We start from the raw sequence: 22,460 nt of genomic DNA on the forward strand, positions 1-22,460 counted from the left end.
ATTACAAACAATGATACCTTTCCTTCAAAACCTTTCAAGCACCTCTGCTTGTAAATATTGTGAAACAATTAAGAACCAGTAGAATATAAAAGTTCTGCAAATTTTGAAAAACAGTTTCCGCTTGTACAGTGTTAACCAAGATGGCACAGTCACATAACAGTAAAACAATAGCACTGAATAAACCTATAGACCCTATAAACCTTCCAACAGTTTGACTTTAACCTGCAAATATGCAACTGTTGTCTCCTGATGCAGATGGATGCCATCCATCCCCAAACGCCTTTCCCACTTTGAGCTATGACTAAATGGGCAGCTGTTCCCAAATGAGTTATCAGAATCTTGCTATGTAAATTGGGAGTTATCCCCATTAATAGGGTCTGTATAGAGGTCTTTTGTACTGGTGAGGGTGCTGAGTTTGGAAATCAATAAATAACGAAATTTGTTTACATAAACACTGTTCCACACGGGATAGTAACCACCTTTCATATTGCAAACCCGCCAGCAAGGGGTTTAGCTATATTGGGGTTGTATTGTTTTCACAACTTTTCCCTAACAAAATACAACTATTTACGAAGCAGGTTTTGACATTAGGAAATAGAGCTTCAGTATTTCCCAGGTGTGAAGAAGCTTTTTTTCCTTCGTAAAATGGAAGACAAAATAGGGAGGAAAATATTTATGTGAAGTGGGACATGCCCCACTCATACGGAGAGAAAATGATTAGACTGCTACAGTTTCCGGCTTTATACCAAACACCCCATTGGCCATAATTCTCAACGCGCAGGATGCGATGTGCACCCCGGAAGTTAGAGCGGAAATAGTTAAAATGCAGACCGGAAACGCAATAAGGATCGCGGTGTCGCGCCAGGAGAAAAATCCCATCATCTCGATGGTTTCTTGTCTGTCAAGATATACGAAGTCTCTATGGCCAAGGCTCCGTCACATGAAACGAGGAAATCGGGTTACAGTTAGTTTCCTACTGGCCGGGCTGCCTCACATGGTGCGCGGTTCTCTTTCTGGCTATTGGCTGCTGGGAGTTAGAACGACGGTCGCGAGCGGGGGCCGAGGACGGGATTGGCCCGCGAGCGGCCAAGTGGGCGGGGAGTCTGGGCAGCGTGCGCTGGGCGGCGGAGTGGAGTGGAGTGGAGCCAGCAGTCAGTTGGCTGCGTCTCCCGAGCAGCGGCGGAGCGCGGTGGCTGGATGTGGCGGGGTCTCCTGCGGGTGACGGCCAGAGCCATGTCCGGGGGCGGCGCCTTCCGTCGCCAGCGCCCGCCGAAGGACTCGCTGCGGCACCTGCGCTCGCGAGAGAAGCGCCAGGGAGCCACGGGGCCCTTCCAGCCCTCGGGGCCCAGGACCGTCTTCTTGCAAGTGGCGGCGGCCGGGACGCGGGATGCCGGAGCCGCGCTCTATGTGTTCTCCGAGTATAACCGGTTAGTGGTGTCCCGAGGCCTTGAGCCTCCCCTATATAAAGCGCCTCCTTCCCTTCGTCCCGGTTTTTAGTTCAGGGAAGAGGAGCGACGCTTCTCTTCGCCCAACGCGGTTGTTCTTTCCAGCGCATCTTCCTCCTTAAATGACGTTTCCTTTCCTGCCTATCTCGGCCTTGTTAGTGCAGGCAGCACACCTGGGCCCTCTCCCCATCGCCCTGTGCATTAGGACTGGCAGGCGTGATCACGCCCAGTTGCATAGCGGTGGAGCAGGCAAGACGGCCAGGGCACACCCAGCCCTCCCCCAGGAGCGCCCCTCCAGTCTGCCGCATATGATGCGTGTCAGACGTAGACGCACCCAGTTCACGAGGCTTTGCTGGATACAAGGTGCAATCAGGTCATCTTGAAGGCTGGCCCTTTCATTAGCCTGAGTGCGGTGACAGCTCGTGCTGTGGGGAAGCAGTAGCGTCCCCTTTTTGTTTGCCCTGAGCTCCCCCTGCTACCATGCAGCCTGTCCTGGGACCCCTAAACCAGGGGTCAGCAACCTTTTCCAGCTGTGGGCCGGTCCACCGTCCTTCAGACCATGTGGTGGGCCGGACTATATTTTGGAGGGAAAAAATGAACGAATTCCTATGCCCTACAAATAACCCAGAGATGCATTTTCAATAAAAGCACACATTCTACTCATGTAAAAACACACTGATTCCTGGACCGTCCGCGGGCCAGATTGAGAAGGCGATTGGGCCGCATCTGGCCCCTGGCCATAGGTTGCCTACCCTGCTCTAAACTGATCTGCTGCCTCCAGCGCTGCCTCATCACCATGTTTAGATTCAGCTGCTAATCAGTTGGCTACTGTATGTGAACTGGGGAGGGAGAGCTGTCTCGTACTTCGCTGCTTGGGCCAGTCCTGGGTGTTTTAGATTTGTTGTTGCTTTCATAAATCTGAAAATTCCTTAAACTAAAATATTACATTCCAGGTATCTTTTTAATTGTGGGGAAGGAGTGCAGCGCCTTATGCAAGAACACAAGTAAGTATAATAATTGGGATTGAGGTTGGTTGCACAGGTGGTCAGAATCCTAGCAGACAAATTATTCTAATTCTTGTCTTTGCTACAGGTTAAAAGTGGCTCGCTTAGACAATATCTTCATCACCAGAATGAACTGGGCAAATGTTGGTGGCTTGTCAGGTGAGTTCAACTAGGTAATAGATTCTGTGTTTTAATTTAGCTGTTTTGAGCTCTTCATTATTTTGAGAAGAATGCTGATGTTATAGATGGTTAGGCTGCAAGTAGTTCTGAAAAGTAAACCAGTAAACTAGTGCTGTAGTAGAAGTAGGAAGACTTATTTGGGTTTCAAAACATTCATTTTGCAGTTTCATACTGAAAACTAGCTCTTGCTCTCTCTTCCAGGAATGATTCTTACCTTAAAAGAAACAGGGGTTCCAAAGTGTGTGCTTTCTGGGCCACCACAGCTGGTGAGTGATGCTGTTCCTACAGTGCTTGCCTGTGAGACCCTTCATCCCTTAATGCCATTACAGCATTCTTGGATAAACTGTTTGAACTAATGCACCCCTGCGGTCACCTGGTTGCCAGGGGTGATGGTGGGCTCAAACACATCCCACCTGAGAGCTGTCCTCTGCGACAGGGAACAACAAGCTTTGTAAGAGCCCTGAGCTTGTATAATAGTGCAATTCTGTATATGTTGACTCAGAAGTAGGTCCCACTGTGTTCAGTGTGACTTTTCCCCAAATATATCTGTATAGGATTGAAGCTTTAAGCTTTTGTGGTACTGTATGTACTGTCAGGAGGACAAACTTGAGAACTTAAAACTTATTCCTTACTTTCAGGAAATAATGGCTTCCTTCTTAACATCTGTAACTTGATCTAAGTTGATTCTAGTCTGAGTTGTTGCCATCTGCCCTTCTCCACTTGTATAAGCCGTTACTTTACTGCTAAAAGCTGTGTGTGCAGTGTGGGGTGCATATGGTTAAATAGGAAACATAAGAGTAATCCATGCTATTGTCTTGCTAGAAAAAACCTGTGCAATGCTGTAATTTTGACATTTTCTCTCTCTCTCTCTTCCTCTCCCCTCCCTCCCCTTCACTCCCTTCTTACCCCCCCCTCCTGTATATATTCCAGCAAAACTACTTGGAGGCAATCAAAGTATTTTCTGGTCCATTAAAAGGAATAGACATAGGTAGGTACTGCAGGTTTGTATGTGTGCTTAAAATACATAATTACTGCGGTCTGATTGGATGGAAGACTTGTCTAGCTAGAGCAGAAGCCTGCTCCACATCTTTGCTGTTGTCTTTGATGCTGAATTCCCCTGCAGCAACTTCCTTCATGTTGTTGACCTTACCATCTTCTTCGGAGGCATCTAGCAAGGAGCCAGCTGAAGTCTGAGGATGGGATTTGTGTTCCATAGATTTTGATTTGGGCATATTTTATCCAACTTTGAAATAATCTTACTTATGTTCTCTTATTCGTAGAAAGAATGTGCATTAACAGTAACATCACACTGAATAGTATTTTGTCTGTTTTGTTACTAGCTGTACGGCCCCATTCTGATCCAGAATATCAGGATGAGACAATGACAGTCTATCAGGTTCCCCTGGTAGGTGAGTACAGTGTCATAATTTTAACAGTAAAGGAGGAATGAACATGAGCTGAGAACAGCCTTGGGGCTCTGGTTTGGGTTATGTGGGATTTTACTTTGCACTTTTCATTTCATTCTATAACTTTCCTTTTCTGCTGCTTAACGGCTTCCATATCATATGGAGTTTTGTATTCATCTCCACACTTCCTTGCAAAGGGTAGACATGACTGAGACAGATCTACCCAGGCCACACAGAATGCAGAGGAGGTTTCAGTGTAGTACCAAGGAGATTGCTCTGACAGCACAAATATTTCTTTTTGCCTAATGCAGTTATTTCCTCCACCCATGTGCTGTTCTGGGGGTTCTCCTAGCACCCCCGAGCCAGTTCTTTTTTGAAGGGAGGAAGGTGGGGGAAGCCCCTTTGCAGTAGCAGAAGTCCTTGTGCAGGCACTGCTAACAGGACCAGTTAGTTGAATCTGCACCATTATGTCTTAACAGGGAATATTTACTCCCTAATTGTAAAGACTGACCCACAAAAATGTCCTCTAGCAGTTAATTCTTTGCCTTACATAGGTCCTGTCCTGTATTCTACCCTTGTCTTTTTCTTATAATATCCCCATTGAAATGGTGTCTTGCTAAATGGGTAGTTGTGGTGAGAATCCAGATACTTTGGGAGCATCAATGGGACTATTTCTGGATGGTAGCAGTGAGCTGATGATACTTTGCAACAGCTAACAAGTTGAGTACCAATTTTCCACATAAAGATATTCAGAGTGATACATGAAAACAGTTGAATATATCCTTATTTCCAGTTTAAATAGTGTTCCTGGAGTAGAAATGTGTGTGTGTGTGCGTGCGTGCGCGCGCGTGCGTGCGCATGTGCACAAATTTAACCCCTCTCCCCATTTTATTTTCTGGAACAGGCAAAAAGCCAGAGGTTGAGCAAAGGCTACATCCAGGGCCTGAGTCACCAGCTGGTGAGGCTGAACAAAAGCACCTCACAGGACGGGGATCTCCCTCTGTGGAGCAGCAGTCTGTGCAGGGTGGCAGGAGTAAAGAGTCCCCTGAGAAAATGGGTGCGGAAGCCTTGCTACTCATTGGTTCCAAGAATGTGTCAGGACCCACCAGTTAAATACAGATGTATTGAAGGAGGGCTGCCTGGAAATTAGGAGCACTAAGTCCAGCACTAAGTTTAAGCTGCATGGTAGCAGAGGGTAAAACAAAAGATTGTTTCTGGTATAACTAATGTTAAATTAGGTTAAGGTATTTCTCTCTGGAGTTTAATTATTTATTTGATTTTATTATTCCTGTTTTGAGCCGGAAGGATCCTTGGGGAGCTTTACATCAAATAGTACACTGCAACAACCTCCAGATGTTTTGGGCTACAAGTCCTATTATCCCTGACCATTGGCTGTGCTGGCTGGGATGATGGGAGTTGTAGTCCATAACCTGGCACCAGACTGGAGCAGAGTGGACAACATTGATGTTGTGTCTGCCCCCTCCAACAGAAATGGGAAAGCCTGGGGCAGCAACTGAGCCTTGGGTTCTCCAAGGGCAGGTAGATAGCTGGGCTTTTCAGTATTGGGGACCATGTTATCTGAATATCATGGGGTCATAAGAACATAGAACGTTGCCTAGTACTGAGTCAGGCCAATGGTCCATCTACCTCGCTACTGTCTACACTTGACTGGCAGCAGCTTTCCAGGTTTTTAGATAGGGAGTCTCCCCCAGTTCTATTTGGAGATGCAGGGGACCTTCTGAACATGGGACCTTCTGCAAGCAAAGCATTTGCTCTATTGAGCTTGGCCCATGGTCAAGGCATGCTAGCTTGTTAATTTTGGCAGAGAATTTACGTTTATTATCTAAAGTTGTGCAAACTGCTTGAATCTTAAACACAGGGTTTCTGTTTTTGCATTTAAGATGGTAGCTGGCGTATCGGTCAGAGGGACCCATCACTTGTTGTTGCATTCATTTGTAAGGTAAGAGTTGCCCTGAATAAGAAGGTGCCTCAATGTCTATTTTACACCCGGCTTCTGTGTACAGCAAGGGTAGCTAACCTTTTGTGGTACTGATGTTTGGCTAACCCTTTGAGGGCCACATGCCAGCAGTGTGGTCAAAGTATCTTAAGCACACACACTCAGACGCAAACACTGGCTGCACATAGAACACATATACAGCCCACACTTGCATGTACAGAACACTCCCACCACTAACGCCTTCGGTCACATGTGCACATATGTGCAAGCGCACATGCTGTCTTTACTCCCCATGCCAGGTAGAAAGAGAGTAATCTCTCCTCTGAGTTCGGTGTCAGATTGGGATAGAAAGCCCTCTGTTTACCCCGCAAAGGTGCCTTTTCTTCCCCTGGCAGTGTGCCATCACAAGAAGCACTTATTCCCGCTTCCTGAACATTAGGACCTTATTTCAAATGGGGGGTGGTTTAAGGGAGGGGGCACCATAAGTGGCATTGCAGGTTCATCACCTTTGTACAGAATGATGCTTCCCAGGAACTTGGGACTTCCTGGATAAAGACTTCATGTCACAGCTTTAATAGCTCAGAAGTGGAGAACAGTTGAGGCTGAATACTAGCCTGGTGCTTTGCTATTAGGAGGGAGCCTATCTGAGTAAGTGGTCATTTGCTTTTTCACTTTTCCTGCTTATGGGAAACTGAGGAATGTTTGAGATTGCAGGCTTAAGCACAGTTCTTAATAGATATTCTTACGATTGTATTGTATCAGGATTTATTATATGTGTGCGAGAGACACCCCCCCCAACATATATATGATTGGCTTCCTTGGAAATGTTTCACATTGACTAGGGATAATTTTGACTGTGAAATGCCTTAAAGTTGTGGTTATTAAAACACATGCAGCACAAGTCTATGCCTGCCTGCTTGGAAGCAAGTCCCACTCTGGTCAGTGGTGTTACTCCCTAGTAAGTTTTTTTAGGATTACAGCTTTAGGTTGCTTTCTTATGAAACTGGCTGCCTGTTGGAGGATTCGGTATTTTTTGATACACCTCACTGCAGATGTCGACTTCATTCCACATGAGACTTTCCTCCCCTCCAGTTTCTGCCTGGAGGCATGTCAGACAAGTCTCTTTCTCATTCCCTTGTATTTTAATATCAGTTTGTAGGTAGATGTCTTGAAGGGAGTTTTCTGATGTAACAACTTGTAACTAAATGTGCTTTGTTTAACTTCAGCTCCATCCAAAGAAAGGGAACTTCTTGGTGATGAAAGCAAAGGAGCTTGGCTTACCTGTGTAAGTACAGAAGGGCTTCTAGTGAGTTTCCCCCCACATATTAATCCCTCTGATTAAGTTGACAAACTTTTTATAATTTATTTTTAGGGGCACTGCAGCAATTGCTCCCATCATAGCAGCCGTGAAAGATGGAGAGAACATCACATTTGAAGGCAGAGAGGTATGGCTCTTAGGACAAATTCTTTCACCCACGTGGTCTGACCCTGCTTCTTGTTGTGAGTCGCTGCCTTTTGGATGTAACTGAACTTGTGTACTTGTTGTTTGGCTGAAGGGAGCACAGCCTAAAACATTCTGTCTTTTATCGCTGGTGATCTCTGATTAGCACATGAAGCTACACTGGTTATGGGTGTATTGATTTGTTCTTATAACGTCAGAAATGTCATGAAATGGCTAGAGGTGGAGGGAAGCATTGGATCTTTTCATCATGGTGGATTCAAGTGACTGACTTTCTAAAGCCAATACTTCCTGTGAAGTATTTGCATAGATGACAAGAATTGCTTCATGCCAGTCTCTTGACTCTTTAGGTGTAGCTTTCAAATTGTCAGCTTGGGACACCAAATACATAGTCCTTGAATTTTGTGTTGTTCGTACATGTTAAATAGCGTATACTGAGATGTGTGATTGTTCCAGATCTTGGCTGAAGAAATTTGCACACCTACAGACCCAGGAGCAGTTTTCATAATAGTGGAGTGTCCTCATGAAGGTTTTATAGATGCAGTCTGTGAAAATGACACACTGAGAAGGTATGGTTAAGAATGTGCATGTCTACCTTCATATTCAGTATGTGGGGTAGGGTGTGTGTGTGTGTGCCTTCCTGTGCAGTTGGCATTTCCTGCCAACAACGTATTGGAGCTGATGTGTGACTTGCAAGAGATCTAGCAAGAAGTAATTTTTGTGTGTAGGACGGAAAGATGCAGTGCACATGAACAAAATAGTGGGCAACTGGCTAGAAACCAATGCTCTGTGGGAACTGGCAATATGGAACTGCTAGGAGATCACTAGTGCTGTTCTAGATAGCCAGTGGTCCTGCCCAGATGGACTTGTGAGAGTAGAGGAGCCTAGGCACACTGTTCTGAGGTGTCTGAAGGATATTTCCCTGTGAGCAACGCTCTTCTGCTCTGACACTGTGGCTGCCGATAATAGCTCTTCAACTAAGGGCTTACTGCACTTCACACAGATGCCTGTGGCTTCCATGGCTCCTTCAGTGTTCTGTGTTTGGCCATCTTGGAAGTGGTATGAAAGTATTCTACTGTCTGACCAGAAGCAGTTGATTCACTTTGAAGAAGCTTGTCAAAGGCTTCCACTGGGCTTGTGTCAAGTATTCACTTTGCTCTCCATGTTGCTGATCCTAGAGGAAATGTTGCAGAAATGTTGCAGCTGATGCTTTCTATTGGTGCCTCTTTAATTACTTGAATTTCCAGTTTTGTGTGTACACGCTTTAAAGTTATTCTGCCTTCTGGGCTGCTACCCAGCCATCTGCCCCACCGATGTGTTTGGAGATGATTGCGGGCAGTCATGTGCATACAGTTGTCTGTAGAGTGGGATGGTAATCTCATATTGGCATTAGATCTCTCTGCTTGCGTTCTGAAGTCATATACGGGAAAACAGAAGAGCAAAACAGTAACTCCCATCTTCCCAAATTACACTGGCGTGATATGGCACTAACAATGTTGCCATTTCCAGAAACCCTGTCATAAGGGCCTACTGCCAGCGGTATTTACCTGATGATGCACCTGCTTGTCCACTGTGAGGACAGGATGCTGAACTAGAGGATCCTTTTACCTGATCCAGCAGGTCTGCTCTTTATAATAAGTTATCATCTACCTTGGGAGCCCATCCCTCCCTCCCTGGAGCTTCACCTCCGCCCCCTGCTCCGTGAGCTCCATGTGAGTTGGTTGATCTGTCCCCACATGCTAGAAATATTGCTTTTAACTGTTCGTTTTGTTTGCAGGTATCAAGAAGGAAAACAGGAGACTCCTGTGGCTTTAGTCGTTCATATAACTCCAGAACGTATTCTGAAGGACAGCCGGTATAAGCAGTGGCTAGAAAGGTATGTGTGTTGGCTGGAATTATATACTGTCTGTAGGCCCTGTTCAGATGTTCCCATGGGTACTGAACAGATGGGGCAGCCCCACCTCCTAGATGCTGGTGCACATGCCAGCTGCATTCCTCTCAGCTGACACATAACTGGGCTTAAATTGTGGAAGATAAGTTGCCTTCTAAGTCCAAGGGACCACTTAGCTCATGGTTTTAAAGTCACTACAGTCTATCAGTTTTCAAGCTTCCCTGCTTAAATCTACTCCTCTGGCAAATCTTATCTGGATAAAATTTCTGTGAATGAGCTGCAACTCCTGTCTGCAAGCAAAGCCTGTCATATTCTTAGGCACTCCTTTCCCCAGTTTTCTTTTTTTCTTGCTGATGTGATTTGTGCTGTTCTTCTGTGTGCATTCAGTAACACAACTTGTAGGGAAATAAAATTTAAAAAATTATCTGGGAGGCAAGATAAACAAACCTTGTCCTTGTAGCCTGAGAGACAGGCCAAGTATCCCAGCAGGGCTAAACATAGGGAAACTTGTGTTCAGACTGGGAACACAGTAAGGAGCAAGACCTGACAAGGTGAATACATTGTAAGTAATGTGAACTGTGTTACTGTGCAGAACATTGAGGGACTCTACCAAGAAGGCCCAATTCTAGTCAAAACGGCCCTCCTCATTTACAAATTCTAATAGTAACCTCAAGTTTAAACCTGCTAGAGCCGTGTGTTTGTTTTTTTTCTTATCCCACCAGATTTGGAGCCAGTACTCAGCACCTGATACTCAACGAGAATTGCCGTTCGGTGCACCAACTCCGCAGCCACAAGATTCAGACCCAGCTCAACCTTATCCACCCAGAGATCTTCCCGCTGCTTACCTGCTACAATAGCAAGGTGAAGTTTCTGCTTGATTTCAGAGTGTGAAAACAAGGGGAGTGCCTTTCTTTTGCACAACTGTTTTGGTAGCACAGTTTTTTATATTTTCTTGTCTGCCCAGCAGGAAGAAGAGGCCACGTTCGATGTACCTGTCACACGCGGAGAGTGCCTTCTCAAGTACCAGCTGAGGCCCAAACCAGAATGGCAGAGGTTGGTGAGCCCTTATAACTTGTCCTTGGATAGGGACATAAGGCCTTCAAAATTACTTTCAGATATAGTGGTACCTCAGTTTACAAACTTAATCCTTTCCTGAAGTCTGTTCTTAAACCAAATCTGTTCTTAAACCGAGGCATGCTTTCCCTAATGAGGCCTCCCGCCGCCAGTGTCCTTCCACTGTTCGGCTTTTGTTCATAGACTGAGGTAAAGTTCACAAACCGGAACACTACTTCCAATTTTGCAGAGTTCGTAAACTGAATAGTTCGTAAACAGGACTGTTCATAAACCGAGATCCCACTGTAATTATTTTATGTACACTGCTTAGTTGTTTTTTTTAAATAATCCTGTGGTTTCCTCCCCTTCCCTAAATATTTAAATACTAAAATAACAATCCTGCCTTTCTTCGCTTTTGTAGAAGTAGATACTATGAGAGCCATGGAGCTACTGCCTTTCCATTTCTTTTTCTGCCCAATTCCAAATAAGGCCTAGTTAATTTTAATATTAAAGTCAGTAAAAAAAAAAGTTTTGACACAGTGCATGACATAACACTATTGTGCAGGGAGTTACCCTGTCCTTCCCAAACATTGACTTCTAGGGGTGGAATGGTGTGTTGGTCTAATACTCTAATGTCACATATTAAACCAGAGCGGGAGTAGCCAATGTGGTGCCAGATGGTGTGGTCTCCAATTCCCATCAGCCCCAGCCAGCATGACCAACAGAAGCTGATGGGAGTTGTAGTACACAATCCATGAGTTTCCCCCTGGTGTGAGGAAGGAGGTTAGAGGCAAGTGGTAGCTCCATGTTGTCTAATGTCTATTTCTGCCCCCAGTGCTACTTGTTAACTCAGAGAGTGGTTTCAGTAGCAATGGGGAATAAAGCTTTGTGAGGTAGGCTGGTTGAGACGAAGGATACATGGAGCATTGAAGGGTCGGCACATTGCAAAAGGCTCCTTTGGTTTAAGCTGATGCTCGTCTGGTGAGTGGACTTCCAAGGGATTTGGTCCAGAGCACCTGGGGTTTGCAGGTGGAAGATAAAAATGCTTTCTTGGTGCTAGTAAATTTTACTGAACAGAAAGAGCAATCGGGATGCTTGGGAGAAGTAATTAGGTACTTTGATTGGGAAATTAATGGCTGTTATTTTTCTCTTTCCCCCTCCCCTGCTCCACTTTCTGTTTTTTTCAGGGAGGCTGTTCTTGCTTGTAATCCTGCTGAGTTTGTAGCTGAAGCCTTGGAACTCCCTCACTTCCAGGACTGTGTGCAGAAGTGCAAAGAGAGCTTACCAGCCTCATCAGGTGAATAGGTTGCCTGTGCTTGGAAAGGGCTAATGAGAAAGCTCGGGGGAGGGTGATACAACCTTCTTTTTCCTGATGTGTTTTGGAGGCTAAAGGCAGCAGCGAATAAGAACTATTTAAAGACAATGTCTGAAAAGTTGGCCATTGTCTTTGAAGGGATGTTAGACATAATATTCCTACTTCCTTGATTTTCTTTAATGTTTACATCCCTTGAGAACATCTGCAATAAGGAATGCCTCCTGCTGGGCCCCCTTTCTAAGTTTTTCTTCCTGATCCTGTCTGTTGAGTTGTGCTTGTAAAGGTCCACTGCATAGTTAGCAGCAAATGACCACATCCAACAGTCAGGGGACTGCTAGATTGTGTGTCTGAGTGGGATTTCATTTTGTCTAATTACAGCCTGTCGTAAGCCAATTTGAGAAGCATTTGAATGAAAAGGCGGAGGATAAAACTTCAGAATTAATAATTGAGCAAGGTTGGGGGATACGGTGCTTGGTTGTATCGCAAAAGGCATTTGCCAGCAAACAGTGTAACTTTGCTTAAGGTGTAGTGTGTTGTGTGCTGGGCTGCAGCTAGTGGGGTGTAGAGTGGACACCTCCACTTCTCACTATTTGCTGTGCAGCATATCAGTTGCCATTATGTTTTTAGGGCTGTGTTTTCCAGTTGAAAGAGAAAGCTTAATGGGAAAGTTTAAAAACATATTAAAAATCACACCGTTTATTCACTAGAAAGTTATTTCACTTGACCTGACAACGGCCAGAATCCAGTCCTTCTAATACTGTTGGGGTTTAACTTCTTGAGAGCCAGTGTGGTGTAGTGGTTAAGAGCGGTAGTCTCGTAATCAGGGGAACCGGGTTCGCGTCTCCGCTCCTCCACATGCAGCTGCTGGGTGACCTTGGGCCAGTCACACTTCTCTGAAGTCTCTCAGCCTCATTCACCTCACAGAGTGTTTGTTGTGGGGGAGGAAGGGAAAGGAGAATGTTAGCCGCTTTGAGACTCCTTAAAGGGAGTGAAAGGCGGGATATCAAATCCAAACTCTTCTTCTTCTTCTTCTTGTTCCTTCCAGACGGCTGTGCTTTGTTTTCCAGGTGAAGTAGAGGTAGAAACCCAGCCAGATGGGTGGGGTATAAATAATAAAATTATTGTAAGCCGTCGCAGTACAGGAGTCTGCAGGATTCATGTTCTTTTCTATCTGTTTCTAGGAACCACTGGCTCCTACCCAGAAGTTGTTTTCTTAGGAACAGGCTCTGCAGTCCCAATGAAAATCCGAAACGTTAGCTCTACACTGATAAACCTTAGGTAGGTACAAACACGAGAGTGTCCTGTGGGGGCAGGTTCTCTTATAAAGAATCATTGACAAATAACATCCAGTGCCAAGTGGTGAGGGCTAAAAAAAAAAAAAAGCATTTTAACCTTGTTGCCAGCTATTGTAGCCATCAAGCAGTATCCAGCAATCAAACCTTATAGGCTTAACACCACATTCCTTCTCTGAAGTTAACCTCAGACTTTTCACTTAAGCGATGATGCTTTTTGAAGATGGCTCTTTAGTATGTGACGAGCAATTGCTTATTCTAAGACTTCTCTTTTATCTTCCTGCAGTAGCACATGCTGCTTTGTTGCATTTTGAGCAAGCTGCACGTGTGAAACTTTTATTATATTAATTTAGAACCCTGCCTTTCTGTGTCAAATTGAAATGCTCAAGCAGCTTCCATCACAAACCTAACAAAAGGAGAAGCTGGAAAAACGGAACAAAGACAGACGCATGAGATAGGCATAAAGCCGGGCCTGGCCAAGCCAAAGGCCTGCTGAAACAAAGTCTTGAGTTGACGATGGAAAAGCCATGAGGAAGGAGTGGGCCAGATGGATGTCCCAAGGGCAGCCTAGGCACAACAATGGAGAAAGCACTTTTGTGCTTTCCTACTACAGTCATACCTCGGGTTGAATATGCTTCATGTTGAGTGCGTTCGAGTTGCGCTCCTTGGCAACCCAGAAGTAATGGAGCGCGTTGCTTCCGGGTTTTGCCGCTTGCGCATATGCTCAAAATGACGTCACACACATGCACAGAAGTGGTAAAAAGTGATGCGCGCAGACATGCCATCGCTAGTTACGTTTATTTCTAGATGCGAACAGGGCTCCGGAACAGATCCCGTTCGTATCTAGAGGTACCATGTAATTGGATGGTGCCAGAACATGCAGCAACACCTCCTCACTTGATACCTTGGTTCAGTGGTTCCCATGTGGTCCATGTAACCCACCCAGGGGGTCTGTGGCACTGTTCACATAAGAAGAACTACCACAGAGATATCAAAATTTTCAGAAGTAGGGGGTCCATGGCTTGGCTTCTGAAAAGCAGGGGGCATGCAGTACTTAGCTAATTGGGAACCACTGTCTTTGCCCTTATCCCTGAAGTTGTATCATGGGATGCTGTATCCTGTCAGCATCAGAAGCTTTTGCTGGCCTTTGTTTCCTTGGATGCTGGACAGATATCTCAATATCCTGATGCTAGTAGATGTGGTACAAACCTGCACTCACTCTCTTGCTAGCCCTACCCAGTCTCTGCTTCTGGATTGTGGTGAAGGAACATTTGGCCAGCTTTGCCGTCATTATGGAGATGAAATTGACCGAATCCTGTGTAACATTGCAGCTGTGTTTGTGTCTCATATACATGCTGACCATCATACAGTGAGTATTGTATAGGGATGGGCACTATAGCATTCTTTTTCTCCTATATGTTCATGTCCTCAGGGGAAGTGTGTAGTTTTTACCCTATGTCCTCCTCTGCGCCTTCATTTTTTCTATCAACCTTTAAAAAAGGTGGTTTGGTGTAGCTAATTCTTTCTTGGTGACAAGCCATTATGAAGTTACGATGATACTGTGTGGCTGAGCAGCTAACCCAGTTTGTTGACATCTTTGAAATGCTACAGGGACCTTTTTTCTTTCCATAAAATAAATGTTTGAAAGCAAATCCTTGTCTTGAGGTGTAGTAAGTTAGAACAATTTACAGTAGTAAGTGCACTTCAATAATTATTATTATTATTATTATTTATTATTATTATTATTATTATTATTATTTATTATTTTAATTTATATTTTAAAAAACCTTACCTGATATTTAACATTGGGCAAAGCTACTTTGTCTTTCCTGTGCACAGTCTCCACATATTTGGAAGTACATTACACTGCAACATTCCTTTTATTTTTCAAGCAGTAGTTCCCCCCCCCCCTTAAAGCAAATAGAGTGGCGTAGTACAGTCATACCTCTAGTTGCGTTAGGTTCATGTTGTGGATTTTCGGGTTGCGAACGCGGCAAACCCGTAAGTGTATACTTCTGGGTTTCACCGCACGTGCAGAAGCGCTCTTCGTGCATGCACAGGAGCGCTCTATTGCGTTATGCGCAGAAGCTGCGCTCTACTTACGGCCTTTTTGGGGTGCAAATAGCACCCTGGAACGGATTGCGTCTGTAAGTAGAGTTACCACTGTACTTCATTTCAGGTTTTTTTTAGGGTTGCTTATGGACAAGTGTACAGCCAGATGTCTTACTTACAATGGGCCTCTCTCCTCTCTCCTAGGGCTTATTGAATATATTGTTGCAGAGACACCGGGCATTTGTAAGTATGTCAGCCTTAAAGCTAGAGCTCAACTTTGTGAGGGTGGCAGCACTGACACATAACAGAGTCAGTCATTGCCTTGTATCTGATCTGATGCATGCTTCCTATTTACTTAGCATTGCAACATCTCCGACCTTTGCTTCTCTCTTACCTCAGAAGACCCTGGGTCAGCCCTCCAGCCCGCTGTTGCTGATTGCACCCACATTGATCATGACATGGCTGCACCAGTACCATGACCATTGCCAAAAAATCTTGGGGCACATCAAGTGAGTAGATACACCAGGTGTCTTGCTTTGCTACGGAACACTGCAGGGCCCTCAGATGCACTGCATCTATTTTCAGATGCAGCTGCTGCCATGCTTTACCGCAATGCGTGGTGTGCAGCTGCAGAAATGTGTTTTTTGTTTTGCTTTTTTTGCTGTCCTCTGCTATGTCTCACTGTCCTGCCTCTAAAGGAGTCTGTTTTTAAGCTTTCTTAAAGTGGGAAATGTTTTTAGGTAGAGGTCAAGTTTGGGTTGAAGTATCTAATTTCATCCAAACCTTCAAGACCGTCATAGTTGCTAGTTTAATAGCAAATGCTTGTGTCCATTTTGAAGGATCTATTGCTGGTCCAGATTGTCTAGCAATTCATGCCCACTTATAGGCTAAGATGTATTTACTTCAATCCATATTGATGCATGCTTCCCATCTTTTCTTACCCATGAAGGTGAAAATGATGAACTCTTTGCAGGCTTATTGAGATGGGATTTCCTTGGTGTTTCTGCCCCACTAACAAGTGGCCTTAAAGCTTGGATTTGTTTTTAGTCTGATCATTTGCTCTGTTTCTCTCTTGTATTGGCCAATAAGAACCATATATTACATATTCCAGAGATCACAGAGTTTGCAGTGCATCACAGGGTGATTTTTGTCTGTAGCACAGGAGTGGAGAAGGCCTAAAGTAATGCCTATCTGTCAATCAGATAATTGTGCACACTGTTGATCCCTGAAGAAAGCCAGATTGAACCCCCCCTGTCCCTGACCATCATCTGATTTCAGTCATCACCACCTTCACAAAATCTGGGAGCAAGTGGCAAATAGGGGATTATGAAGGCAGATGGGGAAGTGTACTATTTCAAGAGGTTAATTGCTGCCCCTTGACTGCACTAGGTGGTACTGCTGTTCTTATTCTTTTGATAATTGTGGGGTGGATGGAAAAATCTTGGCATAATCATATTGCGTCTTTCACCCCCCCTTGCAGCTTGATTCCTGCACGGTTCTTAATAGAAGATTGTGATGTATTTAAACCTAAAGCAAAGGCTTTCATTAGCTTGCTTATGGAGATATACGACTTTGCAAAGGTAAGGCAGGTTCGAGGTGGGATGGGGGTAGAAAGGAAGCCCCTGTGGGAGTGTAGAGACCGCAAGAGTTAAATTGTTTAGCTAAATTGTCTTCGCTTAGAAACAGCCAGCTTGAAAGAAACAAGGCCACAATTTATGTGATTGAATAGGGACTAAAGATAAGACAGCCTGGGGAATGCAACAAATAATGCTGTAGAAGCTTCAAAGAGAATTGCAGATTAAGCACTACTGAATAGCTGATGCTGTAAAATTAGGGTAGCAACAAAGTGGACAAATTGCACGTGTCAAAAGGTGTCAGCTGCTAATTGGTTAGTGTTGCTAAATGATGCTTTACAGCTGTGTTAAACTAACATAATGAAGGGGTGGGTTTGATGATTTTTACATCGTTGTATCTATACATGTATTGCGTTTGAATCCTTGTAGTGACTTCCGCATTGGGGCCGCTACTTTGTACATACAAGTAAATGTGATTGATTACTTTACCTTGACTTATTGATCTCCAGCGAGGGAACCAAGCTCTTTCCCCTACAGGAGAATCCCAGTGACCAGCATGTTGTGCTTTTCAGTTTCAGACATGTGAGGTCCGGCACTGTAAGAATGCCTTTGCTTGTTCCATGGTTCACAAATCTGGGTGGAAAATAGTATATTCTGGTGACACTATGCCATGTGATGCTTTAGTCGAAATGGGTAAGTGTTTTGGGGTTTTTTTGTCAATGGTCCTAGATTATCTGATAATTGTTGGGAATGCTGTGTGGAAAGCCAAATGTCTCTTTGTTTACCGTATTTTTCGCTCTATAGGACGCACTTTTTCCCCTTCAAAAATGAAGGGGAAATCTGTGTGCGTCCTATGGAGCAAAGACGCCATAGCCCCGCGACCCTCTCCCGGCTGGAGAGGTGACGCGCGGCTATGGCAGGAGCCTCCATAGCCGCGCGTCACCTCTCCAGCCGGGAGAGCGCGCGGGGGGCTAAAGCAGCCCCCCGCGACCCTTTCCCGGCTGGAGAGGTGACCCGCGGCTATGGCAGGAGCCTCCATAGCCGCGCGTCACCTCTCCAGCCGGGAGAGCGCGCGCGGGGCTAAAGCAGCCCCCCGCGACCCTCTCCCGGCTGGAGAGGTGACGCGGGGCTATGGCAGGAGCCTCCATAGCCGCGCGTCACCTCTGCAGCCGGGAGAGGGCGCGCGGGGCTAAAGCAGCCCCCCACAACCCTCTCCCGGCTGGAGAGGTGACCCGCGGCTATGGCAGGAGCCTCCATAGCCGCGCGTCACCTCTCCAGCCGGGAGAGCGCGCGCGGGGCTAAAGCAGCCCCCCACGACCCTCTCCCGGCTGGAGAGGTGACGCGCGGCTATGGCAGGAGCCTCCATAGCCGTGCGTCACCTCTCCAGCCGGGAGAGCGCGCGGGGCTAAAGCAGCCCCCCGCGACCCTCTCCCGGCTGGAGAGGTGACGCGCGGCTATGGCAGGAGCCTCTATAGCCGCCCGCCACCTCTCCAGCCGGGAGAGCGCGCGTGGGGCTAAAGAAGCCCGGCTTACTCTCTCCCGGCTGGAGAGGTGACGCGCGGCTATGGCAGGAGCCTCTATAGCCGTGCGTCACCTCTCCAGCCGGGAGAGCGCGTGCGGGGCTAAAGAAGCCATAGCCCCGCGACCCTCTCCCAGCTGGAGAAGTGACGCGTGACTATGGCAGCAGCCTCTCCACTGCTCCTTTCCGCTGCTCCCTGACCTGCTCTTTGGGGCTGGTGGTGGGCGTCCCCCGCCAGCCCCAAAGAGCAGGTTGAAAGGAACCTTCCAAGGTAGCCGCCTGAACGCACCTTAAACGGCACCTTGTTTAAGAGCGGGAAAACAAGAGGGGGGAAATTCTCCCACTCTCTGCGCAGCGCCTCCTGCCGCTTCGCTGAAGGGGCGCTGGGCAGAGAGCGGAAGAATTTTTTTCCCTTGTTCTCCCCCCTCTAAAACAAGGTGCGTCCTATTGTCCGGTGCGTCCTATGGTGCGAAAAATACGGTAATTATTTTCCTTCTCCCCCTTCCCCCTAAAATGTGACAAATCATTTTTACAGGGAAAAATGCTTCTCTGTTGATACATGAAGCTACACTGGAAGATGGGTTAGAAGAGGAAGCTATAGAGAAGACGCACAGGTAAATTATAGAAGGGGAAGTGGTATTGGCATTTTCTGTATAAATGAAATGAAAAGGCAGTACTTCATTGAATCGAAGTAGTAATGGGAAATGTGTAGAGGCACCTTGTGTTCCTCTAGTAGTTGTGTAAGATTGGTGCAGATACCAACTGGCTGTTTCTGCCTTCGGCACTTTTGTGGGTCAGGCTTTATTTAGGTCTGGACCTATCTTGTTTTTATCTTAAATGTTTAAAAAAGGGTGAATGATAGGGTTATGTGCTTTGAAATAATATAGCTTTCTACTGGGAAACTAAATAATTGCAATGAAAAGTTACAGCCTTTCCCAATCTCTAGCAGAATTAGCTTTGGCATTTTGGCAGGATGTCTGCAGATTGAAGCCAAACAATATGAAATGACAGTCTGTTCCAGAGCATAACTCAGGAGGGAAGCTATGGACTACTAAGACCCAAACTCATTTCATTTCATGTTGACATGGGTGTTTCTGCTTGCTTGTTATATATAATAGCAACTGAAATAATTAAACTGCATAGGAAGCTTTGGCTCATAAAATATTGTTCCTGCAGTGTTATAGTATGTTTTCCTCTCCTCCTAGTATTTTCTTTTATGCTGGGTATTGGCTATTATGATACCTGAAGGGAGCCTTTTACAATTCATATTGTACAGTCCTTTGTTTTACTGTTCTTCCTTTCTATAGTACTACCTCCCAAGCAATTGGAGTTGGGATGAAGATGAATGCAGACTTCATCATGCTCAATCACTTCAGCCAGCGCTATGCCAAAATCCCTCTCTTCAGTGAGGATTTCAGTGAGAAAGTTGGAATTGCATTCGATCACATGCAGGTGAGTGAAGAACTTGAGCTTTGAGGTACAGTGGTACCCCGATTTACATACGCTTCAGGTTACATACGCTTCAGGTTACAGACTCCGCTAACCCAGAAATAGTGCTTCAGGTTAAGAACTTTGCTTCAGGATGAGAACAGAAACCGTGCTCCGGCGGCACGGCAGCAGCAGGAGGCCCCATTAGCTAAAGTAGTGCTTCAGATTAAGAACAGTTTCAGGTTAAGTACGGACCTCCGGAATGAATTAAGTACTTAACCCGAGGTACCACTGTATAAGAGAGCTCCACGTTTTCAGGTAATTTGAGAAAAGTTTTTCTCTCCCTTGAAAATGTTTACTAAATCAGGCTTTTAGCATCTGCAAAGAGGGCACACCATACAGAACAAGAGCAAGTGGGATCAGAGATGCTTGTTTCACCTTCCTTTATCAAACCCACATTGGGCTGGCTCCTAGCATTCCCCAGTCATATGTCAGCTTTTGTTGGGTGGTTTTTGCTGGGGATCCCAACTTACTTACATTAGAAAAGTATGTTGGGGCTCCAGAGACTGCAGTAGTCCAGCACTGTGGCAGTGCTGGCTTGCATTGAACCTTCTTTTTGTGTGCCCTACACAGGTCAAACGGGACGCAGGTGGCGCTGTGGGTTAAACCACAGAGCCTAGGACTTGCCGATCAGAAGGTCGGCGGTTCGAAACCCTGCGACGGGGTGAGCTCCTGTTGCTCGGTCCCAGCTCCTGCCAACCTAGCAGTTCGAAAGCACGTCAAAGTGCAAGTAGATAAATAGGTACCGCTCCAGCGGGAAGGTAAACGGCGTTTCCGTGCACTGCTTCGCCAGAAGCGGCTTAGTCATGCTGGCCACATGACCCGGAAGCTGTACGCCGGCTCCCTCAGCCAATAAAGCGAGATGAGCGCCGCAACCCCAGAGTCGGTCACGACTGGTCAGGGGTCACCTTTACCTTTACACAGGTCAAGGGGAGTTGAAGGTTGGGAAAAGGAACTCATTTTTGTCCACAACCAAGAGAATGCTATGCACATACCTCCTCTAGTACAGTAGTTTATAGCAGCGACAGAAAATCTGTAGCCCACCAGATGTTTGTTGGACTCCCAGTTCCCATCTGCCCCAGCCAACATGGCCAATAATCCAGGATGATGGGAGTTGTAGTCCAACAACAGCTGGAGGGCCGCAGGTTAGCTATTCCTGGTTTATTATTGGCTGGGAGATATAGTACTGCATAATTCCTGCTGCTCTAATATTTGCCTTCATCACCAGGTGCGTTTTGGCGATTTTGCTGCTATTCCAAAACTGATCCTGCCGCTGAAAGCCTTGTTTGCAGATGAGATTGGGGAGATGGAAGAGCGGAGGGAGAAGCGGGAGCTGCGTCTTCTCCAAGAGGCAATTAAAGCTTCCGAGGCCCGGACTGTTGTTGAGAACAAGGCACCAGCCAAAATGAAATTGGAACACACTGAGGATTCTCACGGAGCGCCAAACAAAAAGCTAAAAACTCTCAGCTGAGCACAGCAGCAGACAGCTGCCTTTGTGCCTTTCTGACAGGGAGAGTGACTTATGCATGACATGTGGTATGCACAGCACAGAAGATTCCGGAAGGCAGCTGCACACTTGAGCTTAGCCAAACTTGGTTGGCCTCTGGTAAATTACCAGTGCTGCTTCTACAGGTGCAATTCCTGCTGGACATATGACTAGCACAGCTGGCAAAATGTGCTTCCTGGCTACAGCGTGCAGATCTAGTCTAATGGCTTGTCTGATTGTTTGCTAGAAATATTTTATTTTTCCTTTTTTATAAACGTTGAGGCAGATATCAGCAAATGACGGGGCTCCTAACTTGTGGTCCATGGAGCTTCATTCAGATAATCTGTAGTGTGTCTCTAAAAATGCAGTAAAAAAAATGCATCGTCTAGCACAGTGTGTTACAATTGCTACAACAGGCAGAAAAATCACTAAGTAGTCCACCAAGACCCTCAGCAATTTTCAGGTTGTCTGTGGAAGCAGGGGAGTTTGGCAACCACTGATTTAGACAAAGGGAAATCAGGATATTTTAACAAATGGGGATAGGACCTCTGGAATAAGGGGTGATTCTGTCTATTTTGCGACTTCCTAAATATTTATCATTTTTAGTGGGGAAATACCTCACTATGGAAGAGGATGTGATGTGATGCGTTGTAGCTATGCTTGCTTGCAGCAGTAATACAAGATACCTAGGTTACATCTTGCAGAACTCACCACCACTTTGGTATTTGCAGCATTGATGCTGTAGGTCATTCTTCCTTGTATTTTTTTAAAATAAGGGAACCAGTAAATCATATTTACTAATTACCTGTGTGTGTGTGTGTGTGTGTGTGTGTGAACGCGCATGTTGTCCTGGATGACAAGGTTTTGGAAGCAGAACTATTGTAACAAACTTGCCTTTTTGATTCATTTTGGAGTAAACATGTCAGAAGAAAAGCTCTGGTGGGTTAGACCAAAAGCCCATATTGCCCAGCATCCAAATCTACATATGACATAAGAGCAATAGCCATCTCCCACTCAACGTTCACCTGTAACTGGTATGCAGAGACATGCTGGTACTGATCCTGGAAATAGCAACTATTTGTACGTTTATCCGCCATGAATTTGTCTAATTCCCTTTACAAATCTGTTGGTGGTCAGCACCACATCTTGCAGGTGCAACGGCCGCAGTTTAACTGCATTGTGTGAAGAATTGCTTCCTTCTGTCTGTCCTGAATCTCCCACCGTGCAGCTTCAGTGCATGATTCCTGGTTCTAGGATTATTAGGGAGAAACTTATTTCTGTCCACTCTTTCACACTGTGCATAATTTTGTACCCTTTACCATGTCCTCCCTTACTTTAC

At 45.7% G+C, this 22,460-nt stretch overlaps 1 protein-coding gene across 1 annotated transcript; it reads left to right on the forward strand.

Moving 5' to 3' along the window:
* The first annotated feature begins 979 nt into the window (after nt 1-979).
* Nucleotides 980-21,925, forward strand: ELAC2 (elaC ribonuclease Z 2). The gene is given in 25 exon segments (XM_083597692.1): nt 980-1,144; nt 1,147-1,427; nt 2,399-2,449; nt 2,538-2,608; nt 2,831-2,895; nt 3,560-3,617; nt 3,970-4,038; nt 4,940-5,092; nt 5,937-5,995; nt 7,219-7,277; nt 7,365-7,437; nt 7,908-8,020; nt 9,229-9,327; nt 10,065-10,203; nt 10,307-10,395; nt 11,583-11,692; nt 12,892-12,988; nt 14,233-14,371; nt 15,259-15,297; nt 15,454-15,563; nt 16,535-16,634; nt 17,201-17,321; nt 18,683-18,761; nt 19,455-19,599; nt 20,864-21,925. Coding segments are annotated over 25 exon segments (2,712 nt in total). The 5' UTR covers nt 980-994; the 3' UTR covers nt 21,107-21,925.
* The last annotated feature ends 535 nt before the right edge of the window (nt 21,926-22,460 follow it).

This window comes from Podarcis filfolensis (assembly GCF_964270895.1).
Source record: "Podarcis filfolensis genome assembly, chromosome: 2".
NCBI classification, from domain to species: Eukaryota; Metazoa; Chordata; class Lepidosauria; order Squamata; family Lacertidae; genus Podarcis; species Podarcis filfolensis.